Source organism: Maylandia zebra, linkage group LG6 (assembly GCF_041146795.1).
Source record: "Maylandia zebra isolate NMK-2024a linkage group LG6, Mzebra_GT3a, whole genome shotgun sequence".
NCBI lineage: Eukaryota > Metazoa > Chordata > Actinopteri > Cichliformes > Cichlidae > Maylandia > Maylandia zebra.
Window position 1 is genome coordinate 37,358,495 of NC_135172.1, and position 24,795 is coordinate 37,383,289.

General features: G+C 40.3%; 1 protein-coding gene across 6 annotated transcripts in view; it reads left to right on the forward strand.

Moving 5' to 3' along the window:
* The window catches only part of rgs12b (regulator of G protein signaling 12b), a 44,092-nt gene extending 26,252 nt beyond the window's left edge, over positions 1 to 17,840 (forward strand). For 3 of the 6 annotated variants that reach the window (XM_004538878.3, XM_076885204.1, XM_004538879.3), the window contains exons 6-19: positions 2,553 to 2,574; positions 9,078 to 9,247; positions 9,833 to 9,925; positions 10,039 to 10,182; positions 11,023 to 11,205; positions 11,607 to 11,757; positions 12,084 to 12,178; positions 12,305 to 12,517; positions 12,986 to 13,059; positions 13,165 to 13,291; positions 13,375 to 13,471; positions 13,577 to 13,647; positions 15,272 to 15,443; positions 15,793 to 17,840. In XM_004538878.3, coding sequence (XP_004538935.3) covers positions 2,553 to 2,574; positions 9,078 to 9,247; positions 9,833 to 9,925; positions 10,039 to 10,182; positions 11,023 to 11,205; positions 11,607 to 11,757; positions 12,084 to 12,178; positions 12,305 to 12,517; positions 12,986 to 13,059; positions 13,165 to 13,291; positions 13,375 to 13,471; positions 13,577 to 13,647; positions 15,272 to 15,443; positions 15,793 to 16,403 — 2,223 coding nt within the window. In that variant the 3' untranslated portion in view covers positions 16,404 to 17,840. The remainder of the gene's footprint in view (positions 1 to 2,552; positions 2,575 to 9,077; positions 9,248 to 9,832; positions 9,926 to 10,038; positions 10,183 to 11,022; positions 11,206 to 11,606; positions 11,758 to 12,083; positions 12,179 to 12,304; positions 12,518 to 12,985; positions 13,060 to 13,164; positions 13,292 to 13,374; positions 13,472 to 13,576; positions 13,648 to 15,271; positions 15,444 to 15,792) is intronic. The other 3 variants (XM_004538881.3, XM_012919099.5, XM_012919102.5) reach the window with 3 other exon arrangements.
* Positions 17,841 to 24,795: the final 6,955 nt, after the last annotated feature.

The window sequence follows — 24,795 nt, forward strand, 5'->3', positions numbered from 1 at the left end:
CCACTGGCGCCAACCTCTGTACTTCAAGGGACAGTGTGGAATTGTTAATCCCTGAGAAACTTTAGCCGTTTTCACACATGTACTGCAGCCCTGACCTTTTCTCGACATCACTCAACTGAGCAGCATGCGGGGATGTTCGATTGGACACTAGCCCGTTTTTATCCTAGCAGCTCCCTGGTAACGCACTAGCGAATGAGCATCCCGTGTCCTTCCTCTTGCACTCTCTATCCAGGCAACTCCCTTACCTAAACCACACATGGTTTTTCCAGTAGTATATCTTAAGAGGACAATTTCCTGCTGCATGTGGCAAAAGACAACTATAAAAAATGTTCCATCCTGATTCTTCTAAAATTGTAACTCAGTGCAGTTTTATTTATATAGTGCCAAATCACATATACCGTTGCACTTTATATTGCAAGATAACAGCTCTACAGTAATACCAAGAAAACCTCAACAATCAAATGACTCCCTTTGAGCAAGTACCTGGGGACAGCGGGCAGGGAAAAAAAAATCCCTTTTAATAGGAAGATACCTCAGGCTCAGGGAGGGGCAGCCATCTGCCTCAACTGGTTGGGGGTGATGGGAGGAAGACAAGACAAAAGACAGACTGTGGAAGAGAGCCAGAGATTAGTAATAACTAATGATTAAATGCAGAGAGCTATATAAACACATAGTGATTGATAAGGAAGCACTCGGTGCATCATGGGAAACCCCCAGACCTACGTAACTTAGGGAGAATTCAAGGTCACCTGAAATTGTTTGATGTTTATGTATGAAAACATCTTTACACTGACAGAACCATCTGGGCAGGACTAGATCTGATTTAAGAGAGGAAATAGCCAAAATTCAACAGGTAGCACATACACAGACAGCACCAAGGGTTCAAATGAACTAGATGTACCCAGTTTGCATATTGAATATGAGTCTGGATATTTTAGAATTTTAATGCTGTAGGCTTATTACAAATAGAGAATGTTATTGTTTTTGTAAATTGGTTAACGAGTGTTTAGGTGAACAAATCTATTAGAATAGCAGAACTTCCACTTCAGTATTTTAGTTACTGTAAAATTTGCATAGTTTGGAACCTAATGTAATGCTCAGTTGCAGACACTGCCTTTTTTTAGACTTTGTGGTGCTTCTGTTTTTATTTTAATACCAGTTTCAGTTTTAGTAACTCTTTTGAACACAAAGGTGTACTCCTACTGTTGACCTTTTGTCTTATGCTGTTCCCTATCTTAACTCCTCAGAGACACATGTGTCTAAAACCAAATGTAGGCTGCTGGTAGAAATCTGGGTAATTAAAGTGAATATGAAATAACTACAACTAAAAGGGATTTTTTTTCTTTTTTGAGATAGCATCACTTTTCTCTCTAGTAAAGCTTTCAGTTTGACAGTAGGCACATGAGGCTGCAGCTCAAAGCTTTATTGTATAATATAAAAATGATCTTATAACACATTAATTTGCTTTCTAATGAATGATTTTATTATTCAGTAAACCTTAGCACGGAAAGAAACAATGTTATTTCACACAACTTGTTGTTGCATTTCTAAAGAATGGACTGTGTGACCTATAGAAACTTCTGCTCATCTGGAGAACACTCTGATGTCTGTGCTGAGTAATGACGAGCTCAATAAAAGTTAATTTCCCAAAGGTAAATGCGCTGTAGGAAATTCCTACAGATCACTTCGGTACCAGGCTGCTCTCTTAACATGAATAAACAGAAAGTTTGCCATTAGCAAGGGTAGCGGTTAGATTAAGAGCATAAAAAGACACATATTGCAAATTAGGCTCCATTTTGAACCCTTTTTTTTTTTGGAGTTTTCAACTTTCTCAAACCATTTTTCTCTTTCTTCCTTCCTTTCTTTCCCTCTTTTGTCTCCTGCTCGGCTTTGGCCTGAGTCATACTGTGATGCATTGTTCCACAGTAATCTACATTACTGATGTCTGCGTTGAGTGATCTCATCCTAGCTCAGCATGTCTGAGAGAAAAACCCACTGTACGCCATATGTGTGTATTTCTGAGTGTCGTTTTGGGTCTGTGTCAGGGAAATGTGATATTAGGCTGAAGTAAGTTTGGCTTGATTATGTGTCTGTATTAACATCTGCGTGTTTGTGTTGTTGAAAACCGTTAAAATGGAGATTGAATGAGTTTCTTCATCTCTCTGTTTGTGATTGTGAGATAAGCAGGGAAACTTCACACCTGCCTATTGAAAGGAGACGGGACCCATCCTTAACCTTTTCACACATACACCCAGACAGTAGGCCCCACCCTTTTGAGTTTTCTTGTAGAGCAAGCGCAGCCAGTTAACAGACGATTCCACCCACGCAGAAGACAATGAATGTGGGTGCTAATCTGGCTGTGTCATGATGTGAAACTGTGTTGATAATGGAATCATTCCTATTAGAAACTCAGTCAGTCTGTCTGTGTCTCCATGTGGCCAAAAGTGCATGCTCTGGCCTCTTGGGCCTCATGCCCTGTGTGAGCTGATTTTAATGTGTGTCATCTGTGTGATGAAGAAAGATCCTAACTCATGTCTTTCTGCTTTTTACAGTCTGCTGCAGTCTCTGATGGAGGTGAGTAAATATGCCTTAAATTTTTGTATTATTTCAGTATCATTTTCAGGTCTTCTTCTTACTTGAGCTGGGGAATTTTATTGAAAATTTAAAGTTTTGTGTTAGAAGGGGGAAAAACAACAGCACTAAAATAAAGGGAAAACAAATGCTGTTCTGAAATCATTTTAGAAATGGTGATCTTGTTTTGTCTTGCACCATAACTTTGATGCATCAATTTCTCTGCAGAGGTGGCTTTTACACCACCTTCAGTGCTCCGACTCTGTCCTCATCAAGCTGGGACATGTTTAGTTTTGCTGTTTTTTTTCTACGTTGCAAGTTCAGTAAAATTAAAGTAGACATTTTTCAAGTGCAGTAAATGCACGATAATGGAAAAGAAAACTCCATTGTGAGTTTTACCATAATTGTACAAAACCTTGCATTCTTGAGTTGTTAGGATGCGGTTCATTTAGCGTGTATCGAGTATTTTATCAGTTTAGGTCTTGCGTTTCATCGTGGCCATGCTCACAGTAGCACCCAGCTAACATTGGTCTGCTTTCAATAACTTCTCTAGCAACAGGCGAGCTAGTTTGGCCTGCTTTTCTGCCACACCTGTGCTTATTCTGCTGCTGGTGGCTGGCTGCAAGCTAAATATAAAGCCAAATTTGTAAATATAATAACGAAGCAACTGGTAGGTTTTTTTTCTGCTTCTGTAATCCTTAGAAGCGTATTTATGATACAGAGATGTAGATTAGATATAATGGTTCACATATTACCACAGTGTAATATTTAAAAGTTAAAAAACGCTGCAACAGTTGTACTAATACAAACTTTCAGACAAAGTCTCCTCCCAGGTGACGAGATAGAACTTCACCTTTTGTCATCACGGCTTGCAAATATCTGTGAAGAAGCCTTGATCAGATTCAGGCTGCCAGTTTCCAGGCTGAGAAGGTGTTGCAAAGGGAAGGCGTTACAGACGCTGTTTGATCATTCGTCAGTGGTTGTATAACTCACTTTACATATCTTCCCATGGTGGGGCTATATAATAGGCATTTTTTAACGTCTGTGCCAACAAGATGCAAAAACTAACAGTTCCAGTTCCGTGAGACTTGTTGGAAAGCTGCATAGGATGTGCTTTTCTAGTGTTTTGTCATTGTTGTTTTTCAGTTGTCTTGGTACTGTTGTTTTAATTTTAAATCATGCTTTTTATTTGTTCTTGTTTCTAATGTCTCTGTAAAGCACTTTGAATCACCTTGTTGTTGAATTGTGCTATACAAATAAACTTGCCTTGCCTTGCCTTAATCAGGATGACAGACCATTCGCACAGTGTATTTTCATGATTTGTTAGACTGGCTCTAATTTGTGATAAACTGTGCTTTAACACCCCATAAATGTATATGAAAGATAAATTTTATGGCAGATGGGAGATAAAAGAATGCAGAGGAGGTGAGAAACAAGACGGGGGGTGGGAAGCGCTGAATTTTATGGTGGACGTGTTTACTGTGAGCTTGAATGTAGAAGTGTTTATCATCACTTTTTCCACAATGCATGTCTCTGGAAGATAGAATGTGTTGTTTGTGAGACTTCTCTCCTTTAATATTTTTTCTTGCATGAGATAGGGAACATGACAACTAAGGGACTAATGAGGTTCCTCATTTTGCAACGGTGTTCTCGTTTTGTCTTGTGTTAGATCACTGTCACCAGGATCAAGTGAGAGAAATGTAACTCTGTGCACACACACGCCGTATGGGTAAAATCACTATACGTTATGATGCATAAATTATGTATATCGAGTAGATTTTAGCCGGCTTACCTCCTGCATAATGTAGGAGCCCATTTCCATTGCTCAAGTCTAAAATTGCCTCATTTCAATGCTTAGACTGATTTATTGAAAAAAATTAAAAGAATGTGTAAAATGTAGCTTTAAATCATCTCCTTATATACCAGCCCTGATGTAGCCACTGGATTCCACCAGATGCGCCACAACATCTGTATTGCAGGCCTCATTAGCCTCAGTAGTGGCCTTCCTTACGCGCGTGTGCCCGGCATTTTTATCTCCCTTCTCTCTCGGCTTTGAATTATTCATCTTTCTGAGGCCTGTGTGTGCTTGTATCGGTTACCCTGGCTGGAAGCTCACAGAGCTGTGTGAATGCACATGCAGGTGCGTGTGCATGTTGTGACCTGACTCTCTCTGTGCTTTCTCAGGTTGTCATCCAGGTTGCTCACCAGCAGCAACCTCTCTCTCTCTCTCTTTCTCATTATATCCTCCTTCTTTTTCCATTTCCCACCTTCTCTCTGTTTCTCTTTTGGTGTAAAAGTGTGTGTGAGTGTGTGTATGTGGGCCCTTTCTTGGACTATGCGTTCAGCCCTCTTGTGTTGGAGTTCATGAGGGGCCCCGATAGGGGGATTATGGATGGAGGGACTTGGTTACCCCTTAGGATTCGCTACTTGCCCCGCTGGCACCACACAGGCTCCTACCAGCTTTACCCAGGTGAGGAGATAGCTGGAGCTTTGAATACTTGTTTTTCCAACTGAAGGAAATGCAGATTTTGTTCACAGGGAAGCAATGAAGCCAACATGTTGGACAGCAGAAGGTTTTTCATGTTGAAAATTCAGTTTGTTTTTTTTAGGCCCGTGAAGGAAGTTAAAGAAAAATACCACAAGATGGAGATTGCTTGTTAGACAGATGGTTTTGGAACTACCAGTTGACAGGTGGATAATAAATGAGTTTAACCTGTCTGTACAGCAGCTGTTAATGTTGTAAAGTCTGAGTAGGGCAATGATTGAGTGTTGTGGTTTTCCTACAGTTCACTTTGTGTTTGCTGTGCTGTTTCTCATCTATTGAAAATTAAACGGAATTTCAGTGGAATACCGAGTTAGAAACTTTGTGTCAGTTTTTTTTTTTAAATTTCTGTTATTGGACAGAATCCTAAGAAATTCCTTTTGTAAATCTTACTTTACTCATCTCACTCACTGCTTATCATAATTGTCACTGTAAAATGCCTTTTAGTAACAACATTAAAATTTTGCCATTGAAACATCTCTGAAGCCTTGGTGTAGACAGAGGATGGGAGTTTTTTTTTCCTGTGGTGTCTGGCACTACAGATTTTTGGGGGTCTTAGTGTGTAAAGATCCAACTTTTTGGATCAGGCTTGTTTAGGCTTGTTTAAGTGCAGCCTGCCAGTGATGGATCAAACTGGGACTCGGAGGCTTGACAGGCAGTGTTAACACTTTGGGATCTCTGTCATGTAGTGTTTGCACTGTGGTGGTGCTCAGTGTAGTGCTATGGGAGGCTGCTGCCATAAGGGAGTGCAAGTGTGTGTGTGTGTGTGTGTGTGTGTGTGTGTGTGTGTGTGTGTGTGTGTGTGCGTGCATGAAATGGAGTTGCTGATCGGGATAAGCTTGCTGTTTGGTATGTCTGTTGGCTTGGATGATTTATAGTTGCTTTCTGGGAGATACAGGCATCTGCTTAGATCTAAATGACATAAATGTCATCATCAGAGGGTGAACCCAAGACTGTGTGTGGATCCAGATGTCTGCCAGCTGTGACTCTACTGCAGAGACTTCATGGGAGCTAGGAAAAAGTATAAGTGTTGCCTTTAGCTGTGTCTGCAGACAAGTAAAACTCTGGCTGAGAATAATGTGAAAGATTCTCTTTTTTTTTTTTTTTGATCAATGTCTTTTTATTGAACAAAGAATTGCTTCCAACAACAATTATGGCAAAATTAACAAACAGTTGTGCCCCCACCCCCCCAGAACAGTGTAACTAAAACCCAGCCAGAGAGGAAAGGAGAGACAAAATAACATAAAATAAAATAAAGTTACAGATACAAAGTAAATAATAAAATAAATGAACAACAGCAAGAGAAAAAAAAAAACAAAAAAAAACCCCACTCACACGCACATTAAGCAATAGTATCCGGACTTAATCTTTCAAAGTAAGTAAGAAAAGGTTGCCATGTGTCATAGAACCGCCGAACCGAACCTTTTACAGTGTAGCGGATCTTTTCCAGCTGAGTATAGTACATGACATCCTTAACCCATTGCCCATATACAGGTGGAAGTGGCTCTTTCCATTTCAATAATATCATTCTACGGGCCAAAAGAGTGCAGAAGGCCAGAAGATCAGAGTGTGATTTGGAAAGACTGGCATCACAAGGCGTCACTCCAAAAATAGCTATAAACGGGCAGGGTGCAATTGGAACACCAAATATGTTGGATATGGTTTCAAATATGCTTTTCCAAAAGCTACCCAGTTTTGGACACGCCCAGAACATGTGAAATAGGGAAGCAGGCTCTCGTTTGCACCGGTCACATGTGGGGTCAAACCCATCCTTGATTTTGCTCAGTCTAGTTTTAGACCAATGGAGACGGTGAACAACTTTGAACTGAATCACCACATGTTTAAGGCAAATAGATGATGAAGAAATGCTATTGATTATCTTGTGCCAAGTCTCATCTGTAATCCGTTGGCCAAGATCACTTCCCCATCGTTCCCTAAGTGATTGCAATGTGGACAGCCTAAAATTACTCAACAGCTCATAAACATCACTTATAACCCGCTTAGCATTTGGCTTAAAATCAAAAATATCATCCAAAAGGGATGGTGGTGGACAGGACGGAAAGCAGTCAGTATTGAAAGATTCTCTTTTAAGATTTTAATTTGCAGAGGAAAATATGCAAGGTAAAGAAATAAATATATGTAAAGCAAGTAAATAACAAAACCTCCAAGAAATCGTGTCTGAGGCTTTTTTTTTTTTTTTTTGGTCGTTTTAAGCCTGTTGTTTCTTTTGTGCCATGACTTTGTATTATAAGCCTGTCTCACTGATACACTGATAATTAGTCCTGGCTGTGTGTTGTTATAGACTCCAGCTCCTGTGACATGGAACAGGATACTTGGTTTAGACAATACATGGATAAATGTTTGCCTCTCGGTCACAGTGAGAGATTGCTGTTAATGTTAGGAGGAGCCCCTGTAGTTGTTTACTATGCCGCTGAGAACTGAAGACGAATGAATGAGCCAAGCGGTTTGGAAAAACTGATTAGAGATAACCTTTTATGTGAACACTGTCACTGATAACATTAAACGCAAGAAAAATGTGCAGAAGCAGAATTCACAATGGACTTTCGGTTAATAGCCTCGTATCTTTCCAAGTTTTAAGTCATGTAAGACCTTAGCTGTAGGCTCAATACTGGTCTTTTTAGTTTATTTACAGGATGTGCGTCGTTTCGGGCTCCTGACCGGTGATGTCTTCCCGCTGGCTGTTCTTGTGTTTTGTTTTATCTCAACTTAGCAACCCACTTTCAGTTCATCAGGCCTCAAGCTCCATTATGATTATTCTCAGTGTGACTCTTTCTCTGTCTCCTGATTTTGTCTAAGCATTAGGGACATGGCTGCACTGTGGTCTAGCAGTGGGAAAAATAAACAGAATGATGACGCGTTAATGCAAAAATCTATGTAAATGGTCTGTTGAAATACAGTGATACAGCTTATCTTTAACCAAGGGTGTGCACCATAGCAATAGTATTTCCACTGTTAAAGATACAAAGGTAATGTTTCAATTCCAGTTTGGTTCTTTTCAAGTATATGATCTGGATAAGGAAATATAATTGTTACACAAAGATAACAAGTGAAGCGTGGCTACATGCAGATTTGACCTTAGGAAAAGAGGAAGTGCGTATTTTTTTCATTGTATTCATGAATTATTTTTCTATGGAAATTCACTTTGATGTGAACTTTGTAAATCGCAGTATCACATGATACAGAATCTTAGATGACTGCATCATTTGTCATCAACTAAATTACAAAAAATGTTCATGTGATGAATTTCCTGATATTTGCTGTGAGGTAATTTACATTTGAGTGTAAAAGTGTCGTTTTATATGATCTTAGACCTTCACTGTATCAAACTAGTTATATTTTATTGTTTTGGTTATTTATGAAACACTGGGTTAAAGGGACTTATAATGGACGTTCATTTACAACAAATCATCTGGAGTAAAAAATCTGATGTACCATAATCAATCACATAGTTTGTATCCGATTTGTTGTGACTGTACTGATGAAAGTTTGCTCAATAACACTCTGAGAGTTAAAAAGCAAAAAACAAAACAATGGAAATCCACAGCAGGTATGTCTGTGGGACGAGAAAGTCTCACTGGACTGTCTCCTGGGACACTGTTTCCCTGGTAAGTTCCATGCTGCTGATAGGCCTGCCTTCAGGTACTCAAAAGCCCCAGCAATCAGAAGAAAACAGGCTGAGAAAAAAAAAAAGAAGAACTTTATATTATAACTAGAATAATCTGGACCATATAGCCTAAGGCTGTGCTGCTTTCAATGCACTTGTGTAATTAAAATAGAAATTAAATCAAAAAATGAACTTCATCAATAATAATAATTAACTCAACTCACTTGACGTGTGTGTGTGTGTGTGTGTGTGTGTGTGTGTGTGTGTGTGTGTGTGTGTGTGTGTGTGTGTGTGTGTGTGTGTGTGTGTGTGTGTGTGTGTGTGTGTGTGTGTGAACAGAGCTGAACAGCGTGGAGCTGCAGGGCTGCAGCAGTGACAACAGCCTCAACAGTAATGCCAGCCTGCCTAGTGTCCAGAGCCACCGGCGCCACACTGAGAGGAGAGTGGCCAGCTGGGCCGTGTGCTTTGAGAGACTGCTGCAGGACCCCGTGGGGGTCCGCTACTTCTCGGTACTATAACAACGTCTGGCTGGTGTTGGCCTGCGCATACTCATGACAGATAAATGACTTTAAGCAACTCTTTCTAATGGTGTACTGAAAAGTGCAGGGTAGTTTTTTTTGTGTCAGCAGTATCATATATTGTCAAAAGACTGAAATGTACTCTACAGCACTGTAATGACCAGCTTAAAAATCCTTTTATTCTAGAAGATCAGCTAAAGCATTATTTAAAGGTTGGATTTTTTTTAAACGTGTTTCTGCAGAAATAAAAGTTAAAGGTACAAACATATTACCTGACACATTTATATTGTATACTGCATTATACTGCGTTGCATGTATTGTCTATACATATATATGTATATTGTTTTGGTTTCTATCGCTGTTAAATCTGCCTCACACAAATCATTTTCTGAAATCTAAAAGCAAAATGAATTATCCTTGGTGATAACCAGTTGCTGACAGGCTGCACATCAGAAGTTGATAATTACACTACCTCTAAACCTGCTTTATTGTTGTGTAGGTACTTGGGTCTTCTGACTGCATCTCTGTCTGATCAAACTTTTCTAAATCATTACCATTTTTATTCCTTTGCTAAAGGAGTTCCTAAAGAAAGAGTTCAGTGAAGAGAATATCCTGTTCTGGCAAGCGTGCGAATTCTTCAGCCATGTCCCTGAGAACGACAACAAACAGGTAGCGTGTTATTATCCAATGACACACATCCATCCAGGATTTTTTTTAGTAATAATGAGGGATGAAGTTATGTGTTAATCACCTCTCTCAATTTCTGCTGGCCTTTGTTCCAGCTCTCTCAACGAGCCAGGGAGATCTACAACACCTTCCTGTCCAGTAAAGCTACAACACCAGTTAACATTGACAGTCAAGCTCAGCTTGCTGATGACATCCTCAATGCCCCCAAACCCGACATGTTCAAGGAGCAGCAACTACAGGTAGTATACTAAGTGAGAAAAAACTATTTATTGAAGCCTCAAGGTGATACGCAGTAACGTTTGAAAGGCTTAAGTGACACTGACTTGACCTTCCCCATCAGAACAAAGTGAAAAGAGCATTTCCCAGAAGGATGAACGTGTCATTACTTATAAAACTGAATGAAAAACAAACTCTTATTGAAAATGGGCAACAGTGTTGAGTGCCCAAAAGGTCAAGTATTTCTCTTTTATTGCTGTCTAGTATCTTGGATGCGAATGGCTTCATAAATGTGTATTTTCTGAAGGGGTTGAATTTGCTGAAAAGCGCTATCGATTTCTACAGCTCAGCTCAGATGTTCAGACTAAAATAAAAGTCACAAGGCTAGGAGGGCATCCCTACCAGCACCCTCTGTACTTTTGCACATCACACATCACATCTTTTCCAGGATCTCATGGTACTGTTTAGGAAAGATGTAGGTTCAGACTTACATACAAATGCTGAATTGAACATATAAACACTAACATACATACATCATTTCCTCTTCATCTGTTCATCCAAAAAAAATAATCCAGAAAAATAGTAATAAATATTCATTAGGTTTATAGACTTGCTGATCTAATAATATAATCTTATTTTAGTTTAATTATTTTTTGTTGTGTTGAACCTCTTGTCTTTTTTTGCTTTCCTTCTGTCAGTTTTTGCTGCTGTTTCTTAACCTTTACAATCCTCCTCCTCTCTTGTTTTCTCTCCGTATTCTGTAGTGTTTGCTTGTGGGCACAATCTTTTGTTCTTCTTTCGTTTTTGCTTTGCTCTTTTCTTTTGATCACTCATCACCTTTTCCTTTCTCTTCACTCCTTTAGATTTTCAACCTGATGAAGTTTGACAGTTACACAAGGTTTCTCAAGTCTCTGCTGTACCAGGAGTGTATGCTGGCAGAGGTTGAGGGCAGACCATTGCCTGATCCTTACCACATCCCAAGCAGCCCCACCTCCAAACACAGCACCACTGGGTCTGACCGCTCCAACCTCTCTACACCCAAGAAGGTAATTCAACAAAAAGCTTTCTACCCTGCAATGCAACAGAGCTTAGTTTGAAACAAAAACTTTGTTCTTAACTTTTTAAAAAACAGTGTGGTTTGGACCCTCCTGATAGACGTAGAAGGTCACGGGAGTTTGTTGAGGCTACTGTGATCACATTTATTGTAAAATTCAAATGGGATCCTTTTGTTATTAAGGATTGATAGAAATTGTGGGCCAGGGAATGTGAACTATCTTGAGCACGTCAGAAAAATAACTTGTGGGCTAAAATATCAGCAGCTGTCTTGTGCATTTGCACTTTTGTGTACTGTAATGGGATTACAAGAACTATTTTTTCTGATTATTTGTGTACTTCTGTATGTTTTTACCAGTTTGTGCTCTTCTTTGTTTTTGTTTGTGTCATACAGGAGGACAAAAAGAGCAAATCGGGTCGATCTGTAAATGAGGACAGAGGAGATGATTCGGGAGATCGGAAGAAAGGGATGTTTTTCTCTTGGTCCCGAAACAGGAGTTTTGGCAAAGGGCCCAAGAAACGAGAGCTGACAGACTTTAACTACAGTCAGTCTTTTTCTTTTTTTCCATTGAATTCCTGCAGATTAAGAGTTTTCAGGAAGGAAAACATATTTCTAGAAAATGTCAGTTGCCGTACAGTTACTTTTTCATCATAAAGGTCACCGAAAACTGATTGTGTGCAGATCCCAAAAAGCTGTTTGCATTTGACATTCTAAAGAACTTGCTAAATTAAACATATAGATAAAACTCATTTTGTCTTTTCCCTCTTTTCTACATAAGCTCGATTATTGCTGTCAATTTAGGTTTGAAATGATTGTGTCTGTTTTTTTCTCGACACGACTAATGATATTTTTGGTTTGTTTTTTTATTAGACTTTGCTGGCAGCAATGGGCGCCGTGAGTCTCAGGGTTCGCTGTCTTCAGGAGCCAGCCTGGAGCTTGGGACGTCAGGGTTGGGAAGGAATGAGGTCAGTCTGGAAAGAAACATGATCAGATGCGTATCAGCATGGAGCGGCTTCTCCTTTAAAACTAAAATAACAACTTTTTTTTTTTAATCAGAGTTTTTACTTTTCACCTTTTTCTTCTTCTCCCAGGGTGATGTTTCTCGTAGTGCATTGTCAGTGTCAGCAGAGCGAGGAGGAGGCGGCGCCCCCTTCAGGCAGTGTAATATAACATTGCCAGATGGCTCGTGTTGCTCTGTGCCACTGAGGGCAGGTGTGTCCATCAGAGACCTGCTGTTGGGCATCTGTGAGAAGCTCTGCATCAACCTGGCAGCTATAGACCTCTTCCTGGTTGGAGGGGAGAAGGTAAAACTCTGTTAGATATGGTTCAGTCTTAAAGATCCTTTTTTTCAAAGCTTCTATACAAATCAAAAATAATTCCACGTGACACAAACGAACAAAAGTAGGTCTGGCTTGGTTTTCTTGTCTGTTTTTAATTAACATGGGGCTCAGGATAAACTAATTAGCTTCCAGCCTAGTAGTTCATCCTCACTTTATAAAACTAGCATATTACTCTATTTAAAGATAATGTTTTGGATTCATGGTGAACAGCTTTAATACTTTTATTCACTCTCAAACAAAGAAGCAATTTGTCAAAATGTTAGAAATACCATACATCAACTTCCTATGTTCAAAGCGTGTCAGGTACTTTTTTTTTAGCTTGTTGTGAGCATGGCGATTTTTACCTAAAGAAGCTACAACTGTCAACCTTTATGACCATGCAACTAGCCGGATTTCTTTAATGATTGATGTGCTTATTTTTCTGTTTCTCAGCCACTTGTTTTGGACCAAGACTGTATGACTCTGTGCTCTCGGGACCTCAGACTAGAAAAGCGCACCCTGTTCAGGTACAGTACAAAAACAGTTCCACATTGGCGCATTCTGACTTTAAAAGCTTGGTTTACATTAAAGTTGCTATTTCAGAATGGTAACTCTGTATTCCTTTAATCTAGACTGGACTTGGTTCCCATCAACCGATCAGTGGGTCTGAAAGCGAAGCCTACGAAGCCGGTGACTGAAGTCCTGAGACCTGTTGTGGCCAAATATGGCCTGCACCTTTCTGACTTGGTGGCACGCATTGTAAGTCACTCCTCCTCAGACTGCAGAAAGGCATGTAGGTAATGATATCAAACTCTTATTGAATTTGTGTCTGTGTGATGCAGAGTGGAGAGTCCGAGCCTTTAGATTTAGGTCTTCCTATTTCCAACCTGGACGGCCTTCGAGTGGTATTAGATGTAGCAGAACATTCTCCTGGAAAAGGTGAGGAACACATACACACACACACTCTCCTGTAAATACCAAATGTGAAAACTGTCTCATTTCTTATTCCTTTTGCATGTGTATCTGTACGCCGGTGTTGTTCAGCAGACAAACAGAAAGTAGCTCCCTCTAAGAGTCACCTCCCGGCTTCTACAAGCAGAAACCAATCAACAACAGTAAGATCTCCTACAGCTTCTTATTTCCAATTTCTTGCTCTGGAATGTTCCATAACCCACCGAATGTCTCCACTGCCTGGTTGATGATATCACGCTACTAAGTGTCTCTGTTGCTGTCTTCAATCACCCATGTCTGTTTGCAATGTGGTACAAATGTGCAGGTGTATTATGTGGCTGTGTCTGTGTCTATGTGGACTGTTGCTGTGGGGCAGATAACCTCGTCACACTGTCAGGGTTCCTAATGTTCCATTACTGTGGTCTGCCTGTGGCCAAATGCATCATCAACTTTTCTCTCTGGTTTCTGGTTCTCTTTTTTTCCATAACAAACCCACCCGCTGGGCAATGTGAGCTCGTGTTCATAGAGCTTTTGCCGGGTATCGGAACCTCAAAAACTCACTCTGGGCACTTGAAGGGTTGTAGTTCGTGGTGGCAGTAGAACTTTAACTTGCTGTCTGGGTTTCTTGAAGCTAGTGGGGTTTGATGACCAGCTGAAGTGGTCATTCATCGCCTTCCTTATTGATTCTTCAATCTTTAGTAGTGCAGCTTTAAGTAGTTGATAGTTGGTCCCTCTTGTGTTGTGGTGTATGCTACTGTTAGCCTACACGTTGATGATGCTTAGTGCACACAATGGACATTATGGCTGTCTGAATGGAACATCTCAGCTGTCTTTGATCAACTGCATATGTCTGAAGTTTTTCCAGTACCTGTCATTGATTCTTTATCGCAAAACAGCCGATGATTTGATCCCATTTAATTGTTTTTCAAACACCCCAAATCAGTGAAACTCGTGTCAATCACTGCCCATTAAATTGTTTTTACAAGGAACCAGAACTCTAAAAATATTAAGCAAAAAAAGATTTTTAACACAAATTCGAGGGTAGCTCGTTGTAAAGCGCTGCACTACTTGCAGTTCTTCTGCTACTTTTAGATCTCTCCCTAGAAGTTCCCTTCTGACCCCTTGCAAGTGCCTGCCGACAGTATCACCATGGAGCTCGGACAAAAATGGAAATCAAAACTCAACTTCTGTGTCAAACAACCATGTCAGGTAATGCCAGACTCTGGCTCCGACCCACAGACCATCGAGTATTTTCCAGACCCGCAGTAACCCTGAAGAATTCGGTCAGAAGCACAAAAAGGAGCATGCTCCTCATTGTGTCACATCCAGTAGTTTATGGTGTATAAATTGTGTCCCCCAGGGTCAGGCCATCCATGCTCTGCTGCAATATCCTGAGGTGTTAAAAGGAGAACTTTGGATGGAAAAACCTAAAATGTGGTGCCTGTCAGCTTTGTTCTCTATTCTAGACAAACATGTCAAATCCTGACAAAATCCAGTGCACGTTGGAGAAAGCCAGATGCGAGTACTCAGAAGGGAAATTTTTAGGAGTGATTTAAATCTACCAGAAGTGCTGGAAGTGTTGCAGCACTTTACACAGAGACAACTCGGATTTTTGCTTTTTATAGCCAGAGTTTTGAAACCTTTTGATCACACATCTTATTTACAACTTGTCACCCTCCTCACCATCAGTAGTACTGGTCCCCACTTGTTGTCATTACTGTTTCCCATACTTCCACAATGATTCATCAGGGCTCTAATGCCCTGCTCCGCTCTCCTTGTGGCTCCCAGGGGGAGGACAGGCCTTCAGGGAAAGCCGGTTCAGCCCATCCCCAAGGGGAAAACGGCAGGGCTGGGCCCAGCCTTGACACAAGCAGCCAGCCCTTGCCCAACCACTCTCTCTCTCTCCATAAGGCTCCGGAGAAAAGAAAGCAGAAAAAGATTAATATAGACGAAGCTGAAGGTAAAGACTGAACAACCTCCCTCTATCTCTCTCCTTTGTTTCTGTAGCTGTGTGGCTGTGATTACATTAACCCTTTTGCCTGTCTGCGATATTACAGAAGCACCAAATGCTTTCAAAGCTAACTATATGTAGCACAGTCACCTCTGCTTATACTGAATGTAGCTTTGACCTGTCTAATTGATTAACACACAATGCTGCATGTTTACTGAATGAAAATGAAAGTGTTTACTGTATTTTTTAAAGATGTTACATGGGTTATAAATTTGTGTAAATGAAAACACTTGTACACACTTTCACGTGTTTGTGTGTGTATGCGCGCTGTGCTCTGTGTGTGCGTGTGTTCCTGCAGAGTTCTTCGACCTCATATCCAAAGCTCAGAGCAACCGAGCAGACGACCAGCGAGGCCTGCTAAACAAAAACGACCTGCAGCTCCCAGACTTTCTGCGCCTGTCACCAGTGGCAACAAACCAGACTCCACCTGCTCCCCACAACCCTGAACCAAGTTGCTCCACCCCTAATTCTCATCACTCCAACAACGGCAGCTTCCCTCGGAGCGGTCACCGGGGCAATAAGGCAAATGGAGGCGACAGGGGAGGAGGAGTAGGCGGCACCCACTTGCTTAATGCAAGCCATCAGTCCCAGAGCTTGGACTCTGGAATGGGCACTGAGAGTGGAAGAGGGGAGAGAAGCAGACCACCTCCTCTATTTCCTGGCACAGTCTCCCCCATCCATCCAAGTCAGGGAGCCCAGCGAGGTCTCCTCCAGGACTCTGGCAGGGGAGAATCAGTCCAGATGCTGGAGGAGGACACTCTTTCCGATCTGACTCTAGTGGGCGAGGGGGACATTAACAGCCCCAGCCTCAACTACGTCACTCCCTCTTCCCTTCCCAGCAAACCCCACCCCCGTCCCAAATCACAAGCACAGGATGGTCGGCCTAGCTCAGGTACACCCCCAGTGTGAACTCTTTAAACTTTAAAGTTTCACCTCCTTTTTTTTTCTTTCCACCTGACTGTAAGCGGAACTGGAGTCCTGCCGGAGTCAGTATGAACTTGACCGCTGTTTGTCTGTTGTTGAACAGTCCAAAATGCATCTAGAGCTCCTCCTCCCATTTAACCAAATAATCCAGTGACTTTCAGTTATAAAGATCACTTTCTACAATTTATTACACATCACAGCATTTTCGCTCAGATCTGTGTAAAAATGCACACAACTAATATAAACAAAATATAGCATAGATCAACAATTAGTTCATTTAGTCAAAGTAAATACGTTGACTTGATTAAGTGCTGTGTGTGCTACATCCCTACTTTGCGTCCAGCAATCCACTGTGAGTCAACAACAGATCTAAGATAAAATATGTCAGGCACACAAAGTGAGGAAGAACGGATGCATTAAGCTTGAACAGAACTTCTCCCTAGAACTTTGTCTGCATGGTGTGCATCTGTGTGAACTTTTGAGCAGACTTGCTGTGGATTTCTTTCTGGAGACGAAAACTTGAGGGCAGGTTGAGGATGAAATGGTTATAGCCGGTGCCAGACTTCATCCTCTAGCCCCTCAATGTACAGATTCTAACAATGCACTTTAGCCAATTATAAACAAGACTCTCCACATTTTTAAAAAAAAAATATTTTACTCTCACTTCTTCTCTTTAACTTTTCAAGCAGCCACTGTGACTGCCATCTTTCCAGAAAACAGTTCATATCTATTAAGAGTCAGTAAGTGTTCCACATTCAGATCCAGCTGCAGCACATTTCAGATTTACAAGTGAGCCATGTGATATTTGAACTTATTACAAGCTTTTGAGCATGCAGCAGGCTTGATCTCATTATGGGTAGAGTATGCAGAAGTAACATTTACTCAGACTCTCTTTAAAGCACAGCAACTTCTGGGTTTCCACACCTATTCTCTCACCTCAGGCATTTCTCACAGAAAATAAAAACAGGACGCGAGTGCTCGTGCATCCAGTCTTGCATTCTGACCAAACGATCCAGAAGCTTCTGTGGTAGAACAATTCACTCTTCTTCTTCGTCATTTCATGTTCAGTCAACAGATCGATAAGCTGTCGCTTCTGTGCAGAGGCTGTGGTAGAAAGTAGAATTGTACAAATGAGTCAAAACCGTAAAAACTGCCGAAGGTTTTAATATGGCTTCTGTATCATCGAGAGTATATCACTTCATCTCTCCTCCTCTTCAAAATTACCTTCTATCAGTTAAAAGTATTAATTTGTATATAGTCTACTTTGTGAAGCCACCATATTGCTGTAGTCATTGTTGAATTGCAATACTGTTTCTTCAGTTGTGTCACAATAAGAATCAATTCTCCTCTGTTCTGTTCAGCGAACTGTACTGTCTGTAAATAGATCAAATAAATGTTTTAGAGGTTAAACTCTGTGTTGAACTCTTACGTGAGCGACCTCCTTTCTTTTCTCAGAGTTTCAATAATATCCGATTTGTTGGATGTATTTCGAGTGTGCGCCTCTGAGGTTTTCCAGCTAGAAGGCACAAAAATTGGGACAGTGTTAAAAAAAAAATCCCGGAAGAGGGAATTTTTGGGAATGCCATCAAAATAGTGTTATAACTCAAGCAACCTTTTGAGTTTGTTTAAATCTGACATGAGAACTAATATGTGACGTAAAGGCTTTATTTTCACAGTTAAGAAACATTTAATGATAGCATATTTTAATTTTGTAATTAGTCTTTTACTAGTGTTTTATATAGTTGAATTAATAGTTTAACTTTAGTGAAAGATCTGAGCACTTCTTCCACGCCCAGGAAAAAAGTTCTGTTTGTATTTCAGGTCATTAGACTTAAAGTTTTTAAATTCATGAAATCGCTGACAGCTACTCTATTCAAATTCTTTTCTATTACAGCTAAGAAAATACAACAGATCCTTTAGTTGACCTCTGTCTACTTCGCTCCATCTGTATAATTTCTCTCCTATCGTACTTGATATTCCTCTCCTCTCTCTGTTGCCGTGTGTGTGTGTGTGTGTGTGTGTGTGTGTGTGTGTGTGTGTGTGTGTGTGTGTGTGTGTGTGTGTGTGTGTGTGTGTGTGTGTGTGTGTGTGTGTGTGTGTAAAAGGACAGGGCTTTTGTTTTGGGGTACAAAGGATTTTTGGAGGACTGGGTTATTAGCTATGCATGGGTTCCCCTCTGCTCAATGCCTTGTTAAGCAAGCTTTATCATGCTGGGCTATTTGGTAGTCACCAAACAAAACCAGGTCCTGTTTCTTCCTCGTACACACACACACACACACACACACACACACACACACACACACACACACACACACACACATACACATACACATACATACACCGATGCTCATTTTACACACTTCACACATGCATGCGCTTACTTAGAAAGATCGTCTATATCTGTGCATCTCTCACATCACATGAGGATCTTATTCTGTCGTGGTTATCGTTAGAATAATTCTTCATTGTTGTTCGCTGTGTTTGCGTTTCCTCCGGGGTTAACATGTGACGACAGCAGAGACTGATTTTTATTTAACCGGTCATGATCATTTAGAAAAACATGTCTATATTGAAACAGAGAGATGAACTGCAATTGCCTGTTTCACTTTATGCCCACTCTAAATCAAGTTACCGTCCAAGTGAGACGTATGAGGCAGAGGAGTTCTGGTTTTCTAAAGTAGTTACCAGAGGCCTCTGCTGATAGAGTAGACATTGATAAAAGGGATAAAAACAAGCATCTGTGTCTGTGAACATGGGGATAATCTAGTTCTCTGAGCAAACCAATCTGTGGGTGTAATTCTTGTTTTCATAGCACAGGACCTGGTGAGTCCTCTTTTGTCACGCTAACTGGGAAATGTTTGGTTACAGAAGCTGGTATATGAATAATGGGTTTAAATTCAATGGCTCATGCTGGGTCCATGTCCATATGCTAAAAATATTTGCTCCTCATTGTGCTTCTCAAATGAATATAATCATCTTAAACATACTGATATCTAGGCCTGAATTTAAAAGCATCTTAAGGAACACGCTGAAGGACACACGGACATTTTTCTCAGAGTCCCAGTAGTGTTTTTGTTCTATATTATGTTGCAAAACCTTCATTTTATGTTGTTTTTGTTGCATTTGTTGAGTTTGTATGGCTGCTACCTTGGTCAGGTCTCCCCTGTAGGGGAAACTGGATCTCAGTGGGATTTTCAGTTTAAATAAAAGTAAATAAATCTAGACTGGCAGCGAGATGAAGAGAGAAAAACAAGTAAACCCCCTTTTTTTTAAATAGAGCTGGGACAACAAGGACTCCGCTATATTAATGCAGGTCTTGGTCCTAGTTACAGAGCTCCCGAGTCCTAAAGTGTTTCATGTATTTGCTTTATTACGGTATTAATAAGTAATTCAGTGGAATATTCAAAACAGCCCACAATCAATCAAGGCCTTTCACACAGGTATTTTCAGTCACTCTCACTGATTAGACTCTATTCAGGTTTAATTCAGCCAGCGCTCTTGAGAATTATACATCACAGCTGCATATAGGAGTAAAATGGCAAAGGTGCAGTTTCTCCCTAACAAGTACAGAGAAGCTGACAGCAGAGGGAGTGGGCTGTCACATGAATCACATGGGACTGAGAACGGGTCTAATCAGGCAATAAGTGAAATCAGCTGTGTCGGCAAACTCTTGAGTACAACGTGAAAAAAGTTTCTTCGGCTGATGTTTGAAGCTTGATCAAATGCTTCAAGTAATTTAACTTAAAAAAAGTCAAGGGGTGGTGTGGAGTTGCAAAGAGATGAACTACTGGACCACTGCAGCCTGCTTTTCTTGTAAAATGAATCCTGAAAGACTCAAAAGCAAGTTTTTAAACTTCCCATGCTTGTCTTTAGATATTCTTTTTTTGCTAACTGGTGCTAAACACAAAGTTCGACTCATCAAATTCAACTCAACCTTTAACAAATGAGAACGTGTGTCCCTCCTTCTTGTGGCCAGTAGATGGCAGCAGCCCGCATTAAAGTCGGGGTCTTTACACTCGCTCAGATGCACACAGAGTATTTGCCATCTAACCATCTTTCCCATGATGTCATAGCCAACAGCCAGCATGGGAATATCTGTCACATTCACTTTGTTTCCTATTGCCTCCCAGCTCTCTCTATCTCTCTCGCCTTCTCTCTGCTGCACACTCTTTTCAAGAAATTCATGGCATTTTGAGTTTCCTCTGAGTGTTTCCTGCATGTGGGGTGTTTGCAGTGGCATTGAGTGCTTGGCCATTTCTCCTCCATCTCTCCCTCTATCCATTTGTCTTTTAAAAGCAGCCTCTTCCTCCTCAGGTAAAGACAGACATAGGGGAAGAGGAAGGGAAAGAGGTGGAGGGGATTTTAAAATGCCCAACAGAAGGACAACTTCCAACCCACCCATCGCTCCATCACCTCCTCTTCCACCTCCACCGAGACCACCTCTTCGTTCACGCCGCAAATCCAAATCGCCTTCCTCTCGTTCTAACCACATAACTCCAAAACGAGCCTTGGATTTGGACAAAATTGAGCACAGCTGTGACGCAGAAGACGCCAGGCCAACCTGCAGAGGGTCCCTTGACCTGCGAGGCCATCATGGTTCAGAGCTAGACAGGAAATGGGAAGGTGTGGCTTTAGAGCTGCGGTGCCGAGGCAGCAGGATGAGGTCAGCAGTGTACCAGACTTCAGAGCTGCCCTCCATGTACAAAGCCAAGAGACAGGTGGAGCACAGTGAGGGCAAAGGGCAGATCGACCGGAGCAAACTGAAAGCAACTTTTGTTTAAGGAGCCCAGCGTTTGGCTGGTTCACAGACTGTCTGGGCTGCGGTCATTGTCCGTGACTCACACCATGCGGATGTTCTCTACAGCAGCTGAAATATTGTCTCAGTTTGAAAGTGGAGGCTAAGGGCCCAGTGTCAACAACTGTGCAGCTGCTCTCAGACCTCCCTACTGAGGGCTGCTATTAGTGGATGGCAGCCTGAGATTAATCAAAGCTGTGTCCCAATTCCATACTGTGTGCTCATACACAGCATTTACAGCACAGCGGTGGCTATATGCTCACACTGCCGATGTACTAAAGCACAAATACTTATTTCACACTTTTTTCCCACATATCAAATGCCAATATTTTTTCCACTGGCAGCTTTTGGTTGTGGTTTGATTACAAGTATTCACATAAAGCTTTTGATCGTTTTAATGACAATGCATTGTAGAATATAAAGAAGTTGCAATTTAAAATTATTGCTGACTCATTAATATATGATTATCTCTGTGTGCAGTACAAAAAAGTATGAATCCTTAACAGCTACATGGGCTGAACATTGATACTAATGTCACCCTACAGGCTCTAGATGACACTTACTAATGGCAGTGGTCATAATTTAGCTATTATGCCAAACAGACTGTGTTTAAAAGATGGATTTAGCTTCTGCGTCTAAAAAGAGAAACCAGTGCAGATGTGTCTTACATTTGCATTCTTTCTAACGGCCAGCAGGGGGATGCAAAAGAAGCCCAGTTGTATATAATGTATGTAACAGAAAATGATCCTATAGCTCGCTGAATTTATGGCCTCAAACACTTTTTTTGATTTGATTCATAAACCCATATTTTATTCACAGTAGAAGATAAAAATATATCAATATTTATTTATATTTATAGTCAGAAAATATTAGCTCATTTTGAATTTGATGAAAAGAGCACTGATACTTTACAGACCTGAGTTTCTTACAATTGTACTTTTTCTCAGTTTAATGATTTAATGCTCTGCTGTGGAAAAAAAAATGATTTAGGAGATTTGCAGATCATTGTATTCTGTTTTTATTTACATTTTACACAGTTAGTTACACAATAACTTGAAATTGGGGTTCCAAATAGAGATAAATAGAGAATTAAGGCAGAGTGTCCTCCAGGCTACCTCATGATATGAACTGCAGTGTCCTTGCCTCTTAGTCAGAACCACTTGCTCACTGCATCTCCTAAAAAAATAAAAATAAATAAAAACTGATGGCACAGGTCCAAATACAAATGGAAGTTAACAAACCATTGTGAGCCTCTATAGTGGCTACATCCATTTACTGTGTTGCCACATAATATTTTGCTAGCTAAACTTTGGTTTGATAAAGAGCTGAAAAACGGCTTTCTTTTTTATAATCAGGATTTTGGGATCTTTCCAACAGGACAGATGAATAACAAGATAATAAACAAAAAAAAAATCAACAATAGACAAAAAATCTTCTTTTAAACATTAGTATGATAATTTCACAATCGTATGTACAAAAATAAGACATAAATGATAAAGCTGAGCAATGAATCAGTTCCAACAACAATAGTTATTCAAGCGTCAGAAATATGCTGTTTCGTAAAGTTTAAAAGTCGACCTTCTAAAGTGAAAGTTTGGCTAATGTGATGATTTCCTGATTTCTTTGATGCTATCTAAAGAAAACTCATGATAGGGCTGAAGGGCGGCACATGTTGAAATGTATTCTGATTTTTAGTCCCCAGTGAGTCACAGTCTGCAAACATTTCAGACTACATTTCCTACAATGCAGCTTTAGATAACATCATCCAATTATTTACTCAGACTTCACCAAGCTCCTCTAGAGCTCCAGAGAAAAAAAAACTTTACAGATGACAAACTAACCACGGTGAGTGATCGTGTTCATGTGTATAATTTAAAAAATAAATAAATTGGGTGCCATTAAAAAAAATAAAAAAAAGAGAAAACCCTAACATCACAAAAAGCTCTCAGAGAGAACAAGTCTCCACCAAGGCAGTTATAAAGGGAATAGTATTGTGTTTTATATATATTACTTTAGTTTTTTATTCTTTTTAAACACTCTTTAAGAAATGTACAGTACAGTAAAAATAATGCTTTTTAGGGTGAACATGAGAGAAATGCACATGTGTAATATGTAAATGGGGTCAGGTGTTAAATGTGCTAAATTTAGATGCATACTAAAATATACCCAGTATAATTTCCTAAATGCTGCTGATACAAACAAAGGCAGTACAACACTGAGAATAGTGATAAAGATAAAAGATAAAAGTTTGACCTCTTCTTTGAGGTCCAAAGTAACATGAGATTTAGTAACATCAGTAACATGAGACTATATTATTCCTTTTACTCAGTTTTCAATACAATCAGTGACAGTAATAAACACAGTTTATAGTTTGTTTAAAAAAATATTATTATTAATTCTTTGACCTTTAAATCAGTCTTTTGATACCAAAGGAGAGGTTAGAGGTCAAATTTGACATACTGTAAAAAGGTACTTTTGGTAAGCCACAATATGATGACAATACACACCTGTAAGAATCTTAGCTTCTGAGTTATAAAACTTTTTGCCAATTTTTCGACCAATCAGTAAGTTGACCTTGGTGGATGTAAGCCAAACTGTAACGAAGTATTAACATGACCCCACTTCAGAGTTCATTCAAAACTTTTCGAGCTATAGTGTTTACAGACAGATGATGACAGGCACGGATGCAGGCAAACTACCAAAAAACTAAACTAAACAACAACAACAACAACAACAACACCTCCTCCTCCACCTCCACCTCCTCCACCTCCACCTCCACCACCTCCACCTCCTAGGCAATTAGGATGCCTAAGGATAAATAAATGTAAGTTGTTGTTCTGGCACCAGCAGTGTGGTTCACCTGTTGTTAGCCGGGCAAATAGCATCATTGATCCTCAGAGGTCAATAGCAGTGGAAGAAGACTGAATACCAGACAGAGCATGCTGCTCTAAGAAAAGAGTGAACCCCGTAAAACCTGCAGTTTGTAAAGTGAAACATGCTGAAATTAACGGCAACAATTTTCCACATTTAGCTCAAAACCTTACAAAAACATGTTCTTAACATTTAAAATTGTGTTTTAAATATGAAAAGTTACAAATATTATATTGTCGATATATATTATATGTCGTTAAAAAATGACTTGAAAAAACATGTTTTTGTAAGGTTTTGAGCTAAATATGGAAAATGTTGCTGTTAATTTCAGCATGTTTCACTTAACAAACGGCGCCCCATAGACACCCCCACCCCCCACAAACACCTTTATTCCAGGAATAATGGCGCTATAATAATTAATTTAGAGTATTTTGTTTTCAGATTTGAAACTATTTGAGCATTTAATGTCTTTTAATTGGCATTATTCTCCAGAAAGCCTTATGGATTAATTTTGGATTTTCTCAGTTAGGGTTTAGGCTCTACAGATTAGCGTCGAGGCAACACTAATCCCTGTCTGATACCGGACTGAGGGAGAGTTAAGTGAAAGGTGCGCAGACTGTGCTTTTAATCGAATGAACTCCACTGTAAACAATACTTGATGCAGAGGAACAACTGGACTAACAGAGGGCGACGACGGAGGAGGCCGTGTCT